The sequence below is a fragment of the Rhinopithecus bieti genome, unplaced genomic scaffold (assembly GCF_001698545.2).
Source record: "Rhinopithecus bieti isolate Rb0 unplaced genomic scaffold, ASM169854v2 scaffold_12155, whole genome shotgun sequence".
NCBI classification, from domain to species: Eukaryota; Metazoa; Chordata; class Mammalia; order Primates; family Cercopithecidae; genus Rhinopithecus; species Rhinopithecus bieti.
In genome coordinates this window covers 362318-381877 of record NW_016807423.1, presented here as the reverse complement: position 1 = coordinate 381877, position 19560 = coordinate 362318, and the positions used below count along the sequence as shown (strand labels likewise).

Here is a 19560-nt window from a genome sequence, read left to right as displayed (position 1 = left end):
CTTTAGCCAGGTTTTTGCTGGCAAAGGGGAGTTCCCTGGATATGAGAGCGGCAGGAGGGAGCACACTTCCCAGACGGGGTCACTCCTTCCCTCCGGTCTACAGCCATTGTGAGCACTGCTTTAATGTGCCCCGAGGCCACTGGAGCCCACTGGGTTTCCCAGCCCCTTCCAGCCTCCACAGCTCTATCTCCAGGGTTTGTTTGAGCCCCTGATGAGTTGTACATCTGTCAGTGCGCAGAGCAGGAACCGTGCTTTCTGCGTCCGCAGGACAGACCCTCCTCCGAGTTCCTCCAGCCGTTTGGAGGCCCTAACTTGGGCCTGGAGCTGCTCTGCTCCACAGGGGACTCTGTAATCCTTGTTTCCCAGCCCTGGCCTGGATCTGGATGGCCAAGATGGACCAGGTCATCCCTCAGGGACTTTGGGCCAGGGCTAACTGAACAGGCAGGGCTGCCACTTCTGTACCCTGGAGAGGCCAGGAACATCCTGGGGTCCTAACCTATGCCCTGTTCCATCTCAGCTCTGCCCAAATCTCCTCGATCTCCAGTGCACTAGCTGTATCTCTGCCAGAAAGGAAGCAGAGAATTAAGCAATTACCCAGACAACTCTACTCTCAAAACTTGCAGTCAGGTCCCTCATCCTACCCCGCCACCTGCCTGCTCTCAAAAGCTGATGCTGGACCAGACTCGAAAAAAAGCAACAAAAAAGTGACCTCTTCCATCTTCTCCCTTTCCTGGCTGCATTTTGCTGCCTTAAAAAAAACCAAAAAATTAACTCCAGCTGCCTGATTTCTCTGCACCCCCAACATTAAGGACCTCGGAAAACTAGAGGACTATAGACGGAGGGGCCTCCCTCAGTCTCGGCCCATTAGCCTGCGGGGGGCTAATTACCCCAATTAGTGGCTGATTTATAATTAATGGCTCGGACCAAGGGATAATTGGATGTTAATGGATAACAGTTTGTGTAGGGAACTAAGAGCCCTGACTCCTTCAAAGGGCCGCTGGCCGGTGGTCGGCCCTGAGACCCAAAAGGACCCTGGAGTTCTCCCAGTGGGTTCTTCTCCTATCCACTGGGCCCCCATCCCTGAGCCAAGAGGGAAGGTGATAATCTCCTTTGAGAAATTTATGAGCTGTGTGTGCCCGTTATGAAGTCCAGCACCCCTTCCAATCTAACCCTTGCAAAGCCACATACTTCCAAGCCCACCTGCCTGCCACCCATGGCTCCAACTCCAGGTTCACTTTGGGGACCCTCAGTGGAGATAAAAGGAGGATGAGCAGATTCTTTGACCCCCACAGCTCATCCCTTTCCCACATGGATCAGGCAATGTGTGGTTAATGGTGACGATGTGGGGGTCATGATACCTATGCCACTGGCGGGGGGAGGGAACATGGCCGGGGGGAGGGAACATGGCCAAGGTGAGGGCAGTGGCCAGGGCTCATGTAGGATGAGGTTAGAGCTTAGTCTGTGACAAGATCAGGGCCACAGCTGTGGCCAGAAGGTGGCTTGGCTTCTGGTGAGGACACTGGATTTTCTCTGCTGGGGCAGGGCAGAGCAGGCAGGCTGAAGAGGAAACTTTGGACATTGGCCCACTATCATCTCCCAGAGCTGGTTTCCTCTCCCCCAGGGCATGTGACCATCTGCAATTCCCCTAGAATCTGAGCCCTTTGAGCTGGAATTCATGACACTACCCCTAAAGTCCATCGCTCAACAGGCAGTGGCTCCATCTTTATTTGTGGAATGAATGATGTCCCTTCCTGTGGGTACTGGGTCCTGAGTACTAGCTGGGGAAGCAGACCCTGCCCTGGATCAAGGTTAAGAGCTCTGGTGGGCACTGATTTCACAATTTGGAGTTAGACTCCCTCGATTCCATCCTGGCTAAGCTGCTTAGCTGTGTAGCTTTGGAGAAGTGACTTTACCTCTCTGAGTCTCAGTTTCCTTATCAGTCAAATGGGGATTATGAGGTTGTTATGAAGATTAAATGAGATGCTGCCAGTCAGGTCTCTATGAGGATAGCTGGTAATAATAATTATTTATTATAAAACTCTGGCAAAAGGTAGGCAGACGGGCAACTACAATTTGGTAAGGATAGGAATTTAAAGAAGTCACTGGACCCAACCGGTGACTTCTGGACCTAACCACTGCTAAAATTGGATGATTTTAGCAAATTATCCAATCTTTCTCACCTTCCATTTCTGAATCTGTAAGATGAGGATGGCAGGAGAGGCTTCCTGGAAAAATGCGTGTCCAAGCTTAATGTGAGTCAGGAGTTCTCCAGGTCATGCTGGTGGAGGGACAACATTCCCAGAGTGGGAGGCAGCCACATAGTAGCTTTGGAGAGCCATGGCTCAATGGTGGGTGGGAGTGTACAGGAAGGAAGGAAGGGGAGATGACAGATTTGGATATGGCTTTTTAAGAAATCTGGTTTTGAAAGTATCAGAGAGAACTGGTCTGAGAGACGGGTTCATTTATTTCAAATGAGGCCTGGCTCACCCCACCCTCTGGTGGAGAGCCCTGTCTGGGAAGAATCTGACCCCTGGCAGGGGGAGGAATAGGCTGATCCCTGGGCTTTCTGCACCTTTGAGTTCCTGATACTGACAGGAGATTCGGGGAGCTTGGAGGGTTCAGTGTAACCCAAGAATGGATCTGGGGCTCTTAGAGGAGCCCCTGTTAAATAAGCAGCATCTGAGAGGTAGTAGTTGGGGATGTCCTCATGTCAAGCTTGCTCTCAAACCGTGTGCCTGCAGGGTCCTTGGTCAGGGTAAGACCGGGATCTCCACAGCCCTCACATCCTATCCTTCCACTGCAGATTCCTGGCAACTCAGAACTAAGAACACATGTGGGAACAGGGGTACTTACTGGGATGGGGGCTCAGCCTTCCCCATTCCCAAGCAGGCCAGCCAAGGGGACTCATCTTCCTTGAGCCTCAGCTCCTCATCTGCAATGTGGACAGCGCCTCCCTCATAGACTTGGGGTAAGAAATTAATGAGGTGCTGAATTGAGTATCTGGCATGTGCCAGGGACGGAAGTTCTTTTAAAATCTTGGACCCAAAAGCTCGGAGTTGGAAGGCTTCTAGGTCATCTTGTTCAGCCAGCCCCACAATACCCATGCACTCATGCACACACACGTGCATACACATGAACGAATCCCTCCTTCTCGGCCTCCCTCACATGTGGCTGGCCAGCCCTGGGTTACACACTTCTCATGACAAGGTCTCTTTCCCTCCTGGTTAGTGTCATATCAGAAGAGGTCAGAGATGGTAGGACACTAGCCAAGGTCACAAAGCAGCCTGGATTTGGGGCAGGAGCCCTGGCCTGCTGCTCCTGGGTTCGTGTATTCATGATCTTCTACCTGCATGAGTAAAAGTCCTTTTGGACTCCAAACTGCAAAGCAAGAGGGACAGTTGCAGTGGCCTCTCCCCTCAAAGTGTCACTGGAGAACCTCCAGAGATAAAGGGGCAGCAGCATTTCTCAAGAAAGAGAGCCCATGGCAACAGGCTACTCTCGATCTCTCCCTCTGCTATTGGAACCCAGGGTTAGTCCTCACCAGGGCCTATCTCTTGGTCACACTGTGAAAATAAATACCAAATAGCTCTTCAGAGACTCAGAGACCTGGGTTCCCATCCTGCCTCCACCAGTTACTAGCTGTGGGACCTTGGGCAGGAGACTTTATCTCCCTGAGTCTCAGTTTTCTCATCCATATAATGGGGATGATTATACCTACCTGGAAGGGTTGTGTTGAAGGTTATTAGGTGATATGCCTAGAATGAGGGAAACAAGACTTGGCACGTGGTAGATGTTCAAGGAGAGGTAGCTGTTGTTAATGAGATGATGTGTCTCACCGTGCCTGGAATGGACAGCGGGATGAGACTCTCAGAGAATGTTCATTTCCTCCACTTCTACTTCTCTTTCCTTTCCTTTAAGTTAAGTTGTTCTGCCTTGTTTCCATTGTGAATGGGAATGAGAAGAAACTGAGGGAGAATTAAAAGTTCAGAGAAGGAAAGGGAGAGGCAAAGGGTGGTGGGGTAGGCCTGTGGGGTGGCTGAGCAGGGTATGACCCAAGGAAAGGTCCACTTTCCTTTTAATCAAAGATGTCTTGCATGCATTTTCATGGTACTGCTGCCGTTAATTTATAAAAAATGCCCCCTAATAAAATTCTGCTTGATTCTTCGATTGGCTGGGCATTAGGCCGCAGCCAGCAGCGACGAGGGGACATAACGGATGCATTTGCAGATTTGGAAAATTAAAGCCATCTATATGGTGCCTGTGGCGGGAGATCCGCCGATCTGCTTGCTTAATGAAATATAAAGATTCTTTTAACCAATGTAAGCACAATTCGACAGCTTATGAAACGCGGCTGTGCCGTGATGGATGGCTCTCCTGGCTCTCCAGGAATTGCGGGGCGGCACCTTTTAAATATATAATTGATTCTATTTGTAGTATGCAGTGGGCTGAGCCCATGCAGGGCCGGGCCTGGGGCCAGGAGTGCAGAGCCTCTGTTTAGAGGCTCCTGCAGGTCTTGTAGGGTTCCAGCCTGGGGGGGGCCTCCCTATAGGGGCCACCAGGACTCACAACTGGATGTGGAAGGGGCTCCTGGGGCTGGGCCTGGCTGAGGACCTCAGTAGTGCAGGTCCTGGCTGTCTCCATTGCTGGGAAAGGGCCCACTGGGCAGGGGTCACCCTCATGAGGCCTACGTCCTGAGACAGAGGAGGTAGTGGGCTGGGACTCTGGGTCTCCATTTCCTCCCGTGGACCATCCTGAGCTGTGGTGGTCCTGCCTCCCTCACAGTCTCTTGGTCTAAAATTCCTTCCCATTCATTCAACATTTACTATTTACTAAGCACCAACTGTATACCAGACTCTGCTAAATGTCACAGAAACTAAAATGGCTAAGACAAATTATTTATTTTCTGTGTTGATCTTTCTCTTTGCTTTTTTTTTTTTTCTTTTCTCTTTGTATTTTCCTCTTGTTCTCTCTCACACTTTGTTCAGGGGTAGAAGAGCCACAATACACTGACGTAGCAGCAGGGGACAGGGCCACATGACTTTCCAGGGTACCATTTAGTGTACCTTCCCCTGGTCACACACTCACAGACACATCATTTGCACACATGGGCTCACAGGCATGCACACCCACCAAGACACATAAAGTAGCCAGATATACACATAGACAGAGCCAGATGCGCATACAATCATATGGCCGATCCCAGGTGGGTTGTGTACACACATGGCCACACATGGCCACTGAGGTGAGCTTCAGACCTATGGCTGTGTGGTACCACATGTGTGCAGCTCAGACGGTAAGTAGCATCCACTGACAAGGGTCCCTCTGTGGCCTCAGAGGAGAGCAGGGGCCTTGATGTCTAGCTGTAGTGAGGAAGAGGAGTATGAGGCTAGAAGGAGAGGAGCTTAGCAGGGAAGATTTAGGTTTACACACAGCTACATCTCACAGCACACACACATGCACACAGTGTGCATACGAGCATGCGTGCCATGCTTTTCTTTCTTTCTTTTTCTTTTCTTTTTTTCCTTTTTTTTGGGTGGTGGGGACTGAGTCTCACTCTGTCACCCAGGCTGTAGTGCAGTGGCGCCATCTCTGCTTGCTGCAACCTCCGCCTCCCCAGTTGAAGCGATTCTCCTGCCTCAGCCTCCCGAGTAGCTGGGATTACAGGTGCCTGCTACCACGCCCAGCTAATTTTTGTATTTTTAATAGGGTTGGGGTTTCACCATGTTGGCCAGGCTGGTCTAAACTCTTGATCTCAGGTGATCTGTCCATTTTGGCCTCCCAAAGTGCTGGGATTACAGGCGTGAGCCCCTGCGGCCAGCAGAATGTGCTTTTTCTTGCTTTCCTCCTGTTGCCTTGGACCAAATCAGTGATAACAGAAATCAGGGAATGGAATATGCTGGGGTAAGATCCTGTGCGACTGGGGCTGGGAAATACTAGCTAGTGGGAAGAACTTCACCTGTTGACACCTGTTTCACCACTTTCTACCTCCATGGCCTTTAGCAAATTATCCAATCTTTCTCGCCTTCCATTTCTGAATATGTAAGATGAGGATAACATTTTCTACCTCCTACGGTGTTGAAAGAATTGATGGAGATGTCTGATGTATCAGAGGCATTTAATAAATAGTTATGATTATTAATTCATCCTCTGATCCTTATTTCCTAACCCTGCTTCTGCGCTAGACCCTGTGGTCTGGACTGGGGGTGGGTTGGGTGTCCAGAAATGCATGATATAGTTTCTGCCCTCAAGGAGCTCAGTTTAGTCCAGCTGGGGAGATAGAAGTGTTATCACAGCACTCTGCTGCAGGCACTAGAATTAAGAAAATACATGGAAGGTGCTGAGTGTGGTGTCTGGCACAGAGTGTGTTCAGTACATGATAGCTAGTATTGTTGTCATCATTGTGGTCATCCTCATTTCTATGATCTGAGCATACTTATCACAGCCTGGAGCGGGGAGAGATGCCTTGTCAGAGGCGAGTGGGGGAAGGCCTCATTTCTGAGGAGGGCTCAGTTGTATGGAGAGGGAGGAATTTATTAGGTGAAGGGAAAGAAGAGGAACGGTGTTTCAGGTAGAGGGCCCAGCAAGAGTAACAGCGTGGAGATGAGAAGGAGTGGCAGGTAATCTGGTAGTGCTTGGTGCTGGGGACGGGGAGGGCATCAGGCCATCCTGGGAAGATCTTAGAGACTGTCGGAGGGCCACAGGGATGGGGCAATTGGGGCCCCAGAGAGGCATCTCTCTGGTTTCGGTTAATAAAGCCATGTTGTGCATCAAAAACTGTGAGATCAGCGATAATTAAGTCAATTAAAATGTCACTTACCACATTAACAGCAGTGAGTTTTAAAGCAACAAAACCCCTGAGTTTGGTGGGGGAAGGGCATTCCAAAAGCAGGAGTTGGGATGCATGAAATTCCTTCTGAACTCTGTTCCCCCTTCCCCACCTGGAGCTTGTGACACTCTGGAGCCTGGTTTCATCCTCATATCCAGCGAGAGACATGGATACCTCCCCCCAGCCCCTACCCGCCCCCCCCAAAAAAAGAAAGAAAGAAATAATATAAATGTGAAAATCACCTGTAATCCCATTTGCTATCTCCCAGAGATAACCTCTGTTAACATTTCAGGGTATAACCTTCCAGACTTTTTTCTATGCATATTTATACATACATTACAAAAATGGGATCATATCATGCATACTGCTTTGTTACCTATTTCCCCCACTCAATGGTATATTGTGAACATCAGCACATACAGATACACATCATTGTTTTAAATTGCGGTGCCGTATTCCACTGTGGGAATACCTGTCCCCTCATTTGCTAAACTAATCCTCTCTCGATGGACAGTTAGGTTTTCAATTGTTTGCCATCACAGGCACTGCTGTGATAAATATGTGCATACACATATCTCTGCATACTTGAAGGGTACATTTCTAGAAATGGAATTGTTGGGTCAAAGACCATGTACTCTCTAAAGGATTTTGATGTAAGGAGTAAATAGCTCTTCTGCCATCAAGTAGGAGAAGGACCATCTCCCATTCCCCTAGATAACCCCATGTAATAATTTTTCTTTATATTTGCTGATTTGATTGGTAAACAATGACCGAACTTCCTTCCTTCCTTCCTTCCTTCCTTCCTTCCTTCCTCCCCCCCTCCCCCCCTCCCTCCCGCCCTCTCTCCCCCCCTCTCTCCCTCTCTCTCTCTCTCTCTTTCTTTTTTTTTTTTTCTTGAGACGGAGTCTCGCTCTGTGGCACAGGCTGGAGTGCAGTGGCCGGATCTCAGCTTACTGCAAGCTCCGCCTCCCGGGTTCACGCCATTCTCCTGCCTCAGCCCCCTGAGTAGCTGGGACTACAGGCGCCCGCCACCTCGCCTGGCTAGTTTTTTCTTTTGTATTTTTTAGTAGAGACGGGGTGTCACCGTGTTAGCCAGGATGGTCTCGATCTCCTGACCTTGTGATCCACCCGTCTCAGCCTCCCAAAGTGCTGGGATTACAGGCTTGAGCCACTGCGCCCGTCCCTCTTTCTTTCTTTCTCTCTTTCTCTCTTTCTTTTCTTTCTTGACATCGTTTCACTCTGTTGCCCAGGCTGGAGTGCGGTGACATGATCTCGGGTCTCTGCAACCTCCACCTCCCGGGTTCAAGTGATTCTCCTGCCCCAGCCTCCCGAGTAGCTGGGATTACAGGCGTGGGTCACCACACCTGGCTAATATTTTGTATTTATTAGTAGAGGCGGGGTTTCACCATATTGGCCAGGCTGGTCTTGAACACTGACCTCAAGTGATCTCAAAGTGCTGGGATTATAGGCATAAGCCACTGCGCCCAGCCTTTTTCTTTCTTTGGTTGTAAATAAGGCTGAGCTTTTTGTCATGTCGGTTGGCTATTTGTATTTCTTCTTTAATGAGTTGTTTCTTCATTTACTTAGCCTATCTTTTACTAAGGTGACCATCTTTTTATTTATTTATTCATTTAGAGATGGGGTCTTGCTATGTTGCCCAGGCTGAATTCAAACTCCTGGGCTCAAGTGATCCCCTCACTTTAGCCTCCTGAGTAGCTGGGACTACAGGTGTGTGCTACCACACTCAGCTTTATTTTTTTATTCCTAAGTAAGAGTTCTTTGTATATTATGGATATAGCCTTTTATTTGGTTTGTGCTATTTATTTTTTATGAATTCCTCTACGTCACATACAGTATATAACAGATATTTTTCCAAATTTGTTGTTTGCCTTTTAGCTTTGTTTATGGTATATTCTGTTATACTGAGGTGTAAATTCTTCATCTCACCATGTCTATTACTCTTTTCTCTTAGCTTTCTGCCTTGAGGTTGGTCATAGTGTGTGGAGTGGGCTTCTGCAAGGGAATGTCGTTGGAGGAAGTTAATGTGTGAATGCTGACTCAGAAATCTGTAAATCTAGCCTTCAGCTCCAGACTCCTATATCCAACAGCCAATTCAACATATGCTTACTTGGAAGTTGAATTCATATGTCAGTCATTCTTGTCATGTCCCCCAAAACCTTGGTTTCCATTCTCTCCCTCCCCAGATCTGCTTCTCCAACTCAATGCTCTTCATTTAGGAAAAGACCCATCTTCACTCAGCTGTTCAGGATGGAAACTTGAGTTATCCTATTTTCTTTATTGCCCTCTTTTCCTCACATCTTATAACTAAGCTATCAGCAATCATGCTGATTCTACCTTCAAACTACCAGAATCTGACCATTTTCGGCACCTCCTCCCACTCTAGTGAAGGCAGCATGGTCACTAGCCTGGACTTCTGTGGTGTCCTAGTGGCCTGGTCTCTCCGCTTTTCTTCTTGCATCTCTGCAGTTTGTTCTCTATATAGCAGCCAAAACGAGCTTTTAAAAACAAATCATAGGCCAGGTGTGGTGGTTCAAGCCTGTAATTCCAGCACTTTGAGAGGCCAAGGCAGGAGGATTGCTTGAACCCAGGAGTCTGAGACCAGCCTGGGCAACATAGTGAGACCCTGTCTCTAAAAATAAATAGATAAATAAATAAATAAATAAATAAATAAATAATCCCAGCATGATGGTGCACACCTGTAGTCCCATCACACCCAGGAGGCTGAGATGGGAGAATTGCCTGAGCCCCAGAGACTGAGGCTGTGGTGAGCCAAGATTGCAGCACTGCACTTCAGTCTGGGAGACACAGCGAGACCGTGTCTCAGAAATAAATGAAACAAAACAAAAAATCCAGATTATATTATGTTACTCCCCTCAAGACCCTCCAGGGGCTTCCCATCACACTCAGGATAAAATCCAGATGGGATTTCCATTGGGCCGTGGGATTACAATGGGTCGTGGAGCCCTCTGGCTAGCGACCCCTCTCCCTCCAACCTTGTCTCCTTCATCTGCTCCCTCCGTCTGTGCTCCAGCCACCCTGGTTTTCTTGCTGTTCTACACACACAGGCTTGTCCATGCCTCAGGGCCTTTGCCCTTGCTGTTCCTTCTGCCTGGAAAGCCTTTCCTGAGATCTCCACATGACTGACTCAAGTTTCTGCTCAAATGTCGGAGAGCCCTTTCCTGACCACATGTTCTAAAACAATCTCTCCTTTCCCTCTTGTCATTCTCCTCCTCTGCCTTATTTTTCTTCAGTCTGTATTCCAGTCTGACATTAGTACATATATTTTTATTCATTGTTATACATCCCCCTATCCAGGAATGTAAATTCCACGAAGTTAGGGACTTTGCTATTTAATAAGTGGGTGCTTAAAAAATACGTGTTGGATGAATATGTGTAATATACGAATGGATGTGTGTGAGTGTAATGTTTGTGTGTAGATGTCTCTGCTGCATGAATAGATATCTGTGAGCATGTCTGTGTGTAGAACTGTGGGAAAAGACATTCAGTTTGTGTCTGTGAATAGGGAGGCTTCTGTGAATGCCTTGCCAAGAATGTTTGTGTACGTGTATTTTTGCATGAAACATGCGTGTGCTTGCATGCAACTGTGTGTGTTTGTGTGTATGCTGTGGATGTTTGATTATGTATAGCCTGTGTCTGTTTCAGTGAGGAGCTGAGATACCTGCATATGTCTTCCCTTTATCAAATGGATCTACTATTGCCCCAGCCTTCCCTTTTCACCTCTCACACTTGGGAAATAGGAAACACTTTTATGTTTTGGGGAGACTCCAGATGTGGAGTCAATTCCAAAAATGACATTTCACACTGCTGCAGGTAGGTGAGGGTCTGGATGGGACCTTGGCAGCCTCTTGCTGAGGCTGGAGCCGTCTCAGTAGGATGGATGTCTTCTCTGATGAATGGAATATTTCCTTGGAACAATTGGCCATGACAGAATAAGGTTGCAGAAATGTGGAGTGGGCAGGCCCTGGACTGGCTGTGTGGCTTTGACTTGTCACTGTTCTTTCTCTGAGCCTCAGTAGACTCAACTGCAGTTGGGGCTCATCATTCTTGGCCTGCTTGCTTCTTGGAGATATGGTGAGAATAAAGGGAGGTAATGGCAGTGAATGTATGACAGTCATAACAACAGTATTCTTACGTTTGTGCAGGACCTTAGGGTTTATCTCATTTCTTTTTTTTTTGTTTTTTTTTTTGGAGACAGGGTCTCGCTCTGTTACCCAGGCTAGAGTGTGCAGTGGTGCGATCTCGGCTGCCTGCAACCTCCGCCTCCCAGGTTCAAGCGATTCTCCTGCCTCAGCCTCCCACCTCCCAAGTAGCTGGAATTACAGGAATGTGCCACCATGCCCAGCTAATTTTTGTATTTTTAGTAGACACGAGGTTTCACCATGTTGGCCAGGCTGGTCTTGAACTCCTGACCTCAGGTGATCCACCCACCTCGGCCTCCCAAAGTGTTGGGATTACAAGCATGAGCCGCCATGCCCGGCCCCGGGTTTATCTCATTTCGAAGCAAATGCCTCAGTGGGGAATCTAGCTCTGGTCTTGGCCCCAAGTGGGCCTCAATGGGTATTGGTTGAATAAGTGATAAGTGTGTGAGTGAATCAATGAAGGTAAAAATGAGTAAGTGCCTCAGTAATTGAAAGAAGAGATGATTGCATGAAGTAGCAAATGAATTTGTAAATCACAGTGACTAACACTTTTGAGCACATACTATGATCCAGTCCTTTGTAAAGGCTTCTCTGAATCCTTGCAGCAACGCTATGAGATAGGCACTATCATTAACCCCATGTTGCAGATAGAGAAACTGTGGGTCAGAGAAGTTAAGTGACATGCCCAAAGCCACAAAGCTCCTGAGTGGTGGAGTTGAGGTTTCAGCCTGCCCTGGGCAGTCTAACTCTAGAACCCAGAGCCCTAAACCCACACTGGCCCTGCTGAGTGAATCAGTGAATGAGTGAGTGAATGAAGGAGTGGATGCAGGAACCCCCACACGGTAAGCCAGGGGCAAGACAGGCTCCTTTCCGATGGAGAGAGCTTCTGACCCATCAGAAGGTGGGCATTCAGGGTCTGGACTGGGGGTGGGTCTCCCTGAGGGCAGAGTCTGAAAGGCCTGCCTCATGTCCCCTCTCCGTCTTCCGTCTGTAGATAAATGCCGCCATGCAGCACTACGGGGTGAACGGCTACTCGCTGCACGCCATGAACTCACTCAGCGCCATGTACAACCTGCACCAGCAGGCAGCCCAGCAGGCCCAGCACGCCCCCGACTACCGGCCTTCGGTGCATGCGCTTACATTGGCTGAGCGCCTGGCTGGTAAGAGCCCTGAGGACTGGACTGTGGGGACAGGACTGTGGGGGTTGGGGGAGGAGGCTCTGGAAGGCAAAGAGGAGAGAGAGCACTGGCCAAGCTTGTTTTAGGCAGCTCAAAAAGACTCAGGTCACTTAGCAACACAGAGAGATGTCAATTCAAAACTATGCGTGTATATCCAGAGCGCCTTTTGTTTGCCAGCACTGTTCAGGGCGCTGGAGCTACCCTACGCTTTCAAATTCTCATAACAGTCCTGTGAGGGAGGCATTCATTAGCCCTATCTCACAGAAGAAGAAATGAGGTAGGAGGGTAAGGGACTAGTCCAGAGTATTATGGCTGGGAAGTAGCTGGAAGAGCCTGGAATGCTCAGGCAAGGAGAGTTCAGGCACAGGGATTGTAAATAACAGCTTCTATGTTCTGACATCAACTGTGAGTTAGGCACTGTGGGAGTCTCTCTCTTTCTGTGTGCATCAAATCATCCAATCCCCATGTGGAGAGGTTACTATTTCCATTTTATGGACAAGGAAACGGAGACTCAGAGAGGCTAAATCTGGGCCAAGTGGTGTTGGAACGTAACATGGCTAAAAATATGAGCTTTGGAGTCCTAGACTTGAAATCAGCATGGGACTTTCCCACTCAGCTCTCTTCTCTAAGCCTCAGTTTCTCCTTTTATAAAAAGGAGAAAATGGCCATGCCCATCCCCTAGGGTGGTTGGGAGGTGATTTGTGATAACATATGCAAAGTATTCAGCAGAGCCTGGTAGGTGCTCAGAGATCATTATTACCCAAAGCCTAAGGTAAGTACCCATATATGCCTATGAGGGACCGGCAACCTGGTCCCCCCACACCTGGTTCTACTGACTATTGCCTCTCGGTGGGTGAGAAAAGGATTCAGTGACATAGATGAGGAGTTTGATTTCCTGGGAAGTGGTGCCACCCAACCCATCCTGTCCCAGGCCCAGGCTTGAGCAGCTGGTAAACCCACATGGGCCCAGCCCTGTGCCAGGCAGGCCTCAGAAAACTTCAGGGAACTCCTAGGGAGAACGGGTGCCCATGACCCATGAGAGGGCACAACAGGAGGGTGCCCAGGGTCAAATGCGGGGGCAGCTCAGAGCAGCAGGATCAGCTGGGGTAGTCAGGGAGAGCTTTCTGAAGGCCACAGGGGCAGGAACCAGGCCTCAAAAAGGCCAACATGAGCAAAGGCACAGAAATGGGATGAGATCTCCAGCTGGGTAGCAGCACTGGCCTGGCAGGGAGGGCATGGCCAGTCTTACTTCTTTTGACACTGCCAGGCCTCTGGGCAGAACTCAGTGGATAAGTTTCTCCCAACCGGTGTGGAGGCATTAGTTCCTAGTGTGGGGATGTTGGATACAGTCCTGTGCACAACCTCGTGGTGACATCAGCTCCTGACAGTATTCCAGGACCCAAGGACCAGAGCACAGAGAGGTGTCAGGGACAGGGGCTCATGTCCGCTGGTGGAGGCAGAGGAACTGGGGTGTTCAGCCCACCCCCCAACTCTCTAATTCTTAAGAAGGAAGGACATGAACTCCAGGTGAGCCTTTGTATGGAGGCCTTGCCTTCCAGCAGAGGCTCTGCCCACAGTTTAGAGAGCCTGGCTTCCCTGTGACACCTACACCCCCACCACCACCCCCGCCACCCTTGCAGTCCCTGGAGCCAGCAGTAGGATGCTGAGTTGTTGTTCCTCCCCCAACCAGGATGGGGCTGACAGAGCAGTCCCCACTCCTTCCCCTGCCCCAGGATGACCAGCATGAGCTCAGGGCTGAGTCAGGCCTAGGATTAAGGTCCATCTGAGAGGGGTTCAGGACTCCCTTTTTAAACTGAAGAAGAAGTATCTCAAAGTCTGGGGCTTCCTGGATACCCAGTTGCCTCTTCCTATTTTTTTTTTTTTTATCTTTTTGGGATGGAATTTTTTTTTGTTGTTGAGACGGAGTCTCGCTCTGTCGCCCAGGCTGGAGTGCAATGGCTGGATCTCAGCTCGCTGCAAGCTCCGCCTCCCGGGTTTATGCCATTCTCCTGCCTCAGCCTCCCGAGTAGCTGGGGCTACAGGCGCCCGCCACCTCGCCCGGCTAGTTTTTTGTATTTTTTTAGTAGAGAAGGATGGAGTATCGATCTTGTTGACCAGGCTGGAGTGCAATGGTGCCATCTTGGATCACTGCAACCTCCACCTCCCGGGTTCAAGGGATTCTCCTGCCTCAGCCTCCCGAGTAGCTGGGATTATAGGGGCCCACCACCATGCCCAGCTAATTTTTTGTATTTTTGGTAGAAAGACAGTGTTTCACCATGTTGGCCAAGCTGGTCTCAAACTCCTGACCTCGGGTGATCCACCTGCCCAAAGTGCTGGGATTATAGGCGTGAGCCACTGTGCCAGGCTGCCTCTTCCTATTTAGGGTGTTGTGGATGACTTCTCATTCCTTGGAGGGCAGGGGAAGGACTCTGGCATCCCTTTGCAGAGGCTGAGATTACTCAAGTTCCCTTCAGCACAGACAGGGCAGGATCCACTTATGACATGATGGGAGGCAGTGAGGAGAGAGGTTACTGTCTATCTTCCAGGGGCTAGTCAAGCGAAAGGGCTGAAGGCTAGACCCCAGGATGGAGGCTAGACCCTGGCCCTATGCAGACACCTATCCTGGGTGGTTATCATGTTACCAGACATATGGACAGGACGATGGAATGGATGGTCCATAGTCCTGTCTCCCCTCCAAGCCCACAGTGGTCCTTCTGTCTTTGGGGACGCAGCCACAAGGGTCAAGACTGAGGGCAACAAGCCTTACCTGAGATGTGAGCCCTGACGCCCCTGCCCTCCCCGCTCTGCTCTTACCCCCTAGCCAAGGTCTCTGTTCAGGAAACAGAAGAGCAGGAGCCTCAGTCCCTGCCATCAGAGACTCTAGGCCAGTTGGGATGAGGAGGTTTACAAGCAGAGGACAGAGAATCAAGTGCTGGTAAATTCTGTCTGCCTAGTCAGTCCTCCCTTGACTAGACCTTGAGATGGGTACCAGCCCAGCCTGGCTTCTCATGGGCAGGGACCAGTACTCTGATGCTAAAGAAGTCTTAGTATTCAGAATCTAAGGGCTATAGGGTCTTAGAATTCTTGTGATATGGACTTACAGATTATTAGCATCATGGAGTCTCAAAATACACTCATAGTATCCATCTTAGGGCAATACCCACCTACCACTCCCAATGCCAAATAATGAAGACCCCCCTCAATCATGCCTGACAGCCATTTGTGGAGTTGAGTTAGACTTCTGTGGTCCTGAGAGTGCATAATGGGGTGGAGAGAACTTGAAAGCCCACAGCCACATGGAGAGGGGATGGGTGATTTCTAAGGGCAAGGGACCAAGGCCAGCTCTGGCAGCAGCCTGGGTGTCCACAGTGGGTCAGAGCAGGATAAGATTCAAAGCTATTTCCCATAATTAAATGGGCCCCCTCTCCTTGCCCTCCAACGGCTGTACATTTCAAGACATCATCTTGGAGGCCCGTTATGGTTCCCAGCACCGCAAACAACGTCGCAGCCGCACAGCGTTCACAGCTCAGCAGCTCGAAGCCCTGGAAAAGACCTTCCAGAAGACTCACTACCCAGATGTGGTGATGCGTGAGAGGCTGGCCATGTGCACCAACCTGCCTGAGGCCCGGGTGCAGGTAAGGCCCAACTCTCCTAACTAGGCCTTACAGACAAACACCAACCCATCAGTCTGGCCCCTTGTCCAGGAGCCAGCATGTCATCCCTGTGCCAAGGTGCAACTGATCTCTCCATCAAAGCCTTCAGTGATAGGAGGGGAGTTTGGGAAGGGACGGAAGGTGTGTGTTCCCTAGAGGGGTGGGGGGATGTTATCACACACATCCTCTCCCAGAGCACCCTGCTCCACACCAACCCTACTTCTTTCTTGCCCACCTTGGACTGCCCCTTTCCTGTCCTCAGGTGTGGTTCAAGAACCGCCGGGCCAAGTTCCGGAAGAAGCAGCGTAGCCTGCAGAAGGAACAGCTCCAGAAGCAGAAGGAGGCTGAGGGCTCCCATGGGGAAGACAAGGCAGAGGCCCCCACTCCGGATACCCAGCTGGACACTGACCAGCCCCCACGCCTGCCTGGCAGCGACCCCCCTGCTGAGCTTCACCTGAGTCTGTCTGAGCAGTCAGCCAGTGAGTCAGCCCCCGAGGATCAGCTGGACCGTGAGGAGGACCCCCGGGCAGGGGCTGAGGACCCCAAAACTGAGAAGAGCCCTGGGGCTGAGAGCAAGGGGCTGGGCTGCAAGAGGGGCAGCCCCAAGGCAGGTGAGGTCTGAGGGATGCCATGGGAGGGTTGGGGTCTGGGGTCCCTGAGCATGTGGAGCCAGTCAGAGGCGAGTAATCAACTGCCCCTGAGGGGCATGGCCCATCAGAAGGGACTAACCACAGCAGGCCTGGGCCAGGTCTTCACCCTTTAGTTGCAGAGCCGTGGGAAGGTCCAGGGGGTTCTGAGGGACAGGCTGGGTAGCAGGGGAGGGATACGGCGGGAGCTCAGGGCAAAAATTATTTATCAACCATTTGGAAGTATTCCAATATTTTAACAACCAATCGGATGTCCTGGTGCACACCATATTAGTACCAGAGATTCCCACGTGCAGCAGAGACTCCAGGCACATTTCTGAAGGAACAGAGCTCTGGCATGAGGCATATCTCAAACACAAACCCTAAGTCCAGCAGGGAGGGTACAGGGGCTGTGAGCTGAAAGTTGGAGTGAAGGAATGGGAGCTCTGGGCAGCGTGGGGGAGGGGGAAGTTACAGCCCTTGAAAAGAAAAGAGACAGACATGGGGCCTTGGCAGGGTCCCTGGAGCTTTCCCAGGAAGCCTGGGTCCCTTTCTCCTAGGATTCAGACCCTTGCTTCAGGGGATGCCCTGACTGAGATGGGATGGATGTGGTTTCAGCTGAAGCCTGTCTTGTCTGTAGTGCCAAGGGGGTGAGAAGGCTGAGTGCACCTCTCCTGGCAGACCAATGCCCTTGTCCTGAGGGCTTTGTTCTTGGGTTCTCTGCTTGCAGATTCCCCAGGCAGCCTGACCATCACTCCTGCGGCCCCAGGGGGTGGCCTCCTGGGCCCCTCCCACTCCTATTCCTCATCCCCGCTGAGCCTCTTCCGTCTGCAGGAGCAATTCCGCCAGCACATGGCGGCCACCAACAACCTGGTGCACTACTCATCCTTCGAAGTAGGGGGTCCGGCCCCTGCCGCTGCCGCGGCGGCTGCTGCTGTGCCCTACCTGGGCGTCAACATGGCCCCGCTGGGCTCACTGCACTGCCAGTCCTACTACCAGTCCCTGTCAGCAGCCGCTGCTGCCCACCAGGGTGTGTGGGGGTCCCCTCTGCTCCCTGCACCCCCAGCAGGCCTGGCTCCTGCATCAGCTACCCTGAACAGTAAAACCACAAGCATCGAGAACCTGCGGCTCCGGGCCAAGCAGCACGCGGCCTCCCTGGGACTCGATACGCTGCCCAACTGACTGTCTGGCCTCCAACCCAGCCAGGGGTCTTAGGTGTCCCCTCCTAGCCCTGTGGTTATCCCTAGGTGGCTCTCGAGGAGTTAACTCCATGAGCACAGGGATCCTAGGGCCTGGTGTCCTGTTCCCTGCTCCGCTTCCCCAGCCTGAGGTGAAGCCCACACCTACACACCCTCTGCATGGCCCTGCCTGGACCCCATGAAGGCCGAATAGGGAGGAGGTCAGGGGCTAGGGTGCCCCAAGCTTCCCTTGGGAAAGTGAGAGGCTCTCCCTGGCTAGACCCCCATCTCAATACCGCCTCCTGCCTTTTCTCCCTCCCCTTCTGCCCCTTAGTAAGTCTATGTGTGGAATGTGAGATATAAATATAAATATATAAAGCTATATTTTCAGGCACCTGCCTGCCCCAAGCCCCCTGCCCCACTCCCATCTCTTCTTCCCTGCCACCCCTCCCTGCAGCCTCTGTGGCTTACTCCAGCCATACCTTCTCTTTCTCCTCTCTCCTTCCTTCTTCCCTTGATCTCCCTCTTTCTGTCTCTGTCCTGGTCCCTGCCCCCGTCTCAGCCCAGCCTCTGTATTCTCCACCCTTGGTCTTTCTCCCTGTCTCTCCTGCTGCCCCTGGTTTCTTCCTTTGGTGCTGGCTGTGTTGGTATCGTCAGTTCTTGAGCTATATTTTGTTTGGGGTTGTGGCTGGTTTTGGTTTTAGTAATTTTGCTGCTTCCCGTTGCTCTCCTTCTATTCCCTCCCTTCTGCCCTGCCTGCCTGTCTCCTCCCTGCACCTGCGGCCTCTCTGGGAAGCTGTTCCTTTCCATGCCAGATAGAAGCAACAAGGCCCTAGCTGCAGACCCTGGGGATCTGGAACTGCAGGCAAGAGGTAGCACTGGCTCCCACTCCCACCCTTGCCCAGGCTGGCATCTAGAAGGTGTCATGAATTACTTTCTCTTCTGTCTTCTCAGTTTTGATGTCCTCATCCCCAAGATTAAGGAGGCAGTAGTCAGGCTGGGAAGGCAGTAGAATGGCCAGCATTCCTGCCTGTAAGTCCTCCAAAGACAGAGGCCTGGTGTCAGAGTTCAGCCAGGACTGACCACAGGGCTCTAGAGCTCTCTTCGGTGAGACTTCCCTGGTTGGTGAGCGGCAGCAGGGGAAGAGGTGCTCTCAGAGACAGCAGGACTGGTGCTCCTCTCCTACAAGCCCAGCCTCCACGTTCAGCAGGTACTGTGCATGGCAGGAGTATGGCTGACCAGGAGTGAAGGTTGATCTCTGCTCCTGAGCACAGTGCATGCAAAGCATTTAGCAACACATAGGCTCAGGCTTCTGCAGGCTTCCTGTCCCAGAGCCGATTATGGAAGTAAGGGCTTCTCTCCAACTAGTCACTGGAATGGAAAACTGTGTTACTGTTCATAGCCAGGAAACCCAGCTCAGCAAACTCCCTTTCAAAGCTGTGTGACCGGCTGGGCACAGTGGTTCACACCTGTAATCCCAGCACTTTGGGAGGCCGAGGCAGGCAATCACCTGAGGTCAGGAGTTCGAGACCAGCCTGGCCAACATGTGAAACTAATAATAATACACAAATTAGCCGGGCCTGGTGGCACGTGCCTGTAATCCCAGCTACTTGGGAGGCTGAGGTGGGAGGATTGCTGGAACCTGGGAGGTGGAGGTTGTAGTGAGCTGAGGTCATACCACTGCCCTCTAGCCTGGGCAACAGAGTGAGACTCCATCTAAAAAAAAAAAAAATGCTGTGTGACTTTGGGCAAGCATGTAGCCTTTCTGGGTCTGTTTCCCTGTCTGGGTTAGATGGCCTGTAAGGTCCTAGCCAGCTCTACATTCTGCATTTTTGCTCACAACCTTGCAGGACAGAAGTTTTTAGGTAAATTGACAACAACAGAAGGTTCTCACAAGCACAATGTATGAAGTAGGAAG

The 19560-nt window shown here is 50.9% G+C and overlaps 1 protein-coding gene across 2 annotated transcripts; it reads left to right on the top strand.

Annotated features, from left to right (window-relative positions):
* The first annotated feature begins 12010 nt into the window (after positions 1–12010).
* DMBX1 (diencephalon/mesencephalon homeobox 1) lies at positions 12011–19360 on the top strand. 2 transcript variants are annotated; one of them, XM_017881697.1, is made up of 4 exons: positions 12011–12167; positions 15642–15820; positions 16101–16449; positions 17195–19360. In XM_017881697.1, the coding sequence occupies exons 1-4, from the start codon at positions 12014–12016 to the stop codon at positions 17644–17646; spliced, it is 1134 nt and encodes a 377-aa protein (XP_017737186.1). In that variant the 5' UTR covers positions 12011–12013; the 3' UTR covers positions 17647–19360. The 2 variants fall into 2 exon arrangements, with proteins under 2 accessions (XP_017737186.1, XP_017737184.1); XM_017881695.1 differs by having other exon boundaries at positions 12014–12165; positions 15625–15820; positions 17195–17646.
* The last annotated feature ends 200 nt before the right edge of the window (positions 19361–19560 follow it).

Excerpts from the sequence above, each read along its gene's own strand:
- DMBX1 (XM_017881695.1), top strand. The coding sequence starts at position 12,014 with ATGCAGCACTACGGGGTGAACGGCTACTCGCTGCACGCCATGAACTCA. Across the intron at positions 12,166-15,624 it reads ACATTGGCTGAGCGCCTGGC|CGGCTGTACATTTCAAGACA; the intron begins TGGTAAGAGCCC and ends CTTGCCCTCCAA. Across the intron at positions 15,821-16,100 it reads TGCCTGAGGCCCGGGTGCAG|GTGTGGTTCAAGAACCGCCG; the intron begins GTAAGGCCCAAC and ends TCCTGTCCTCAG.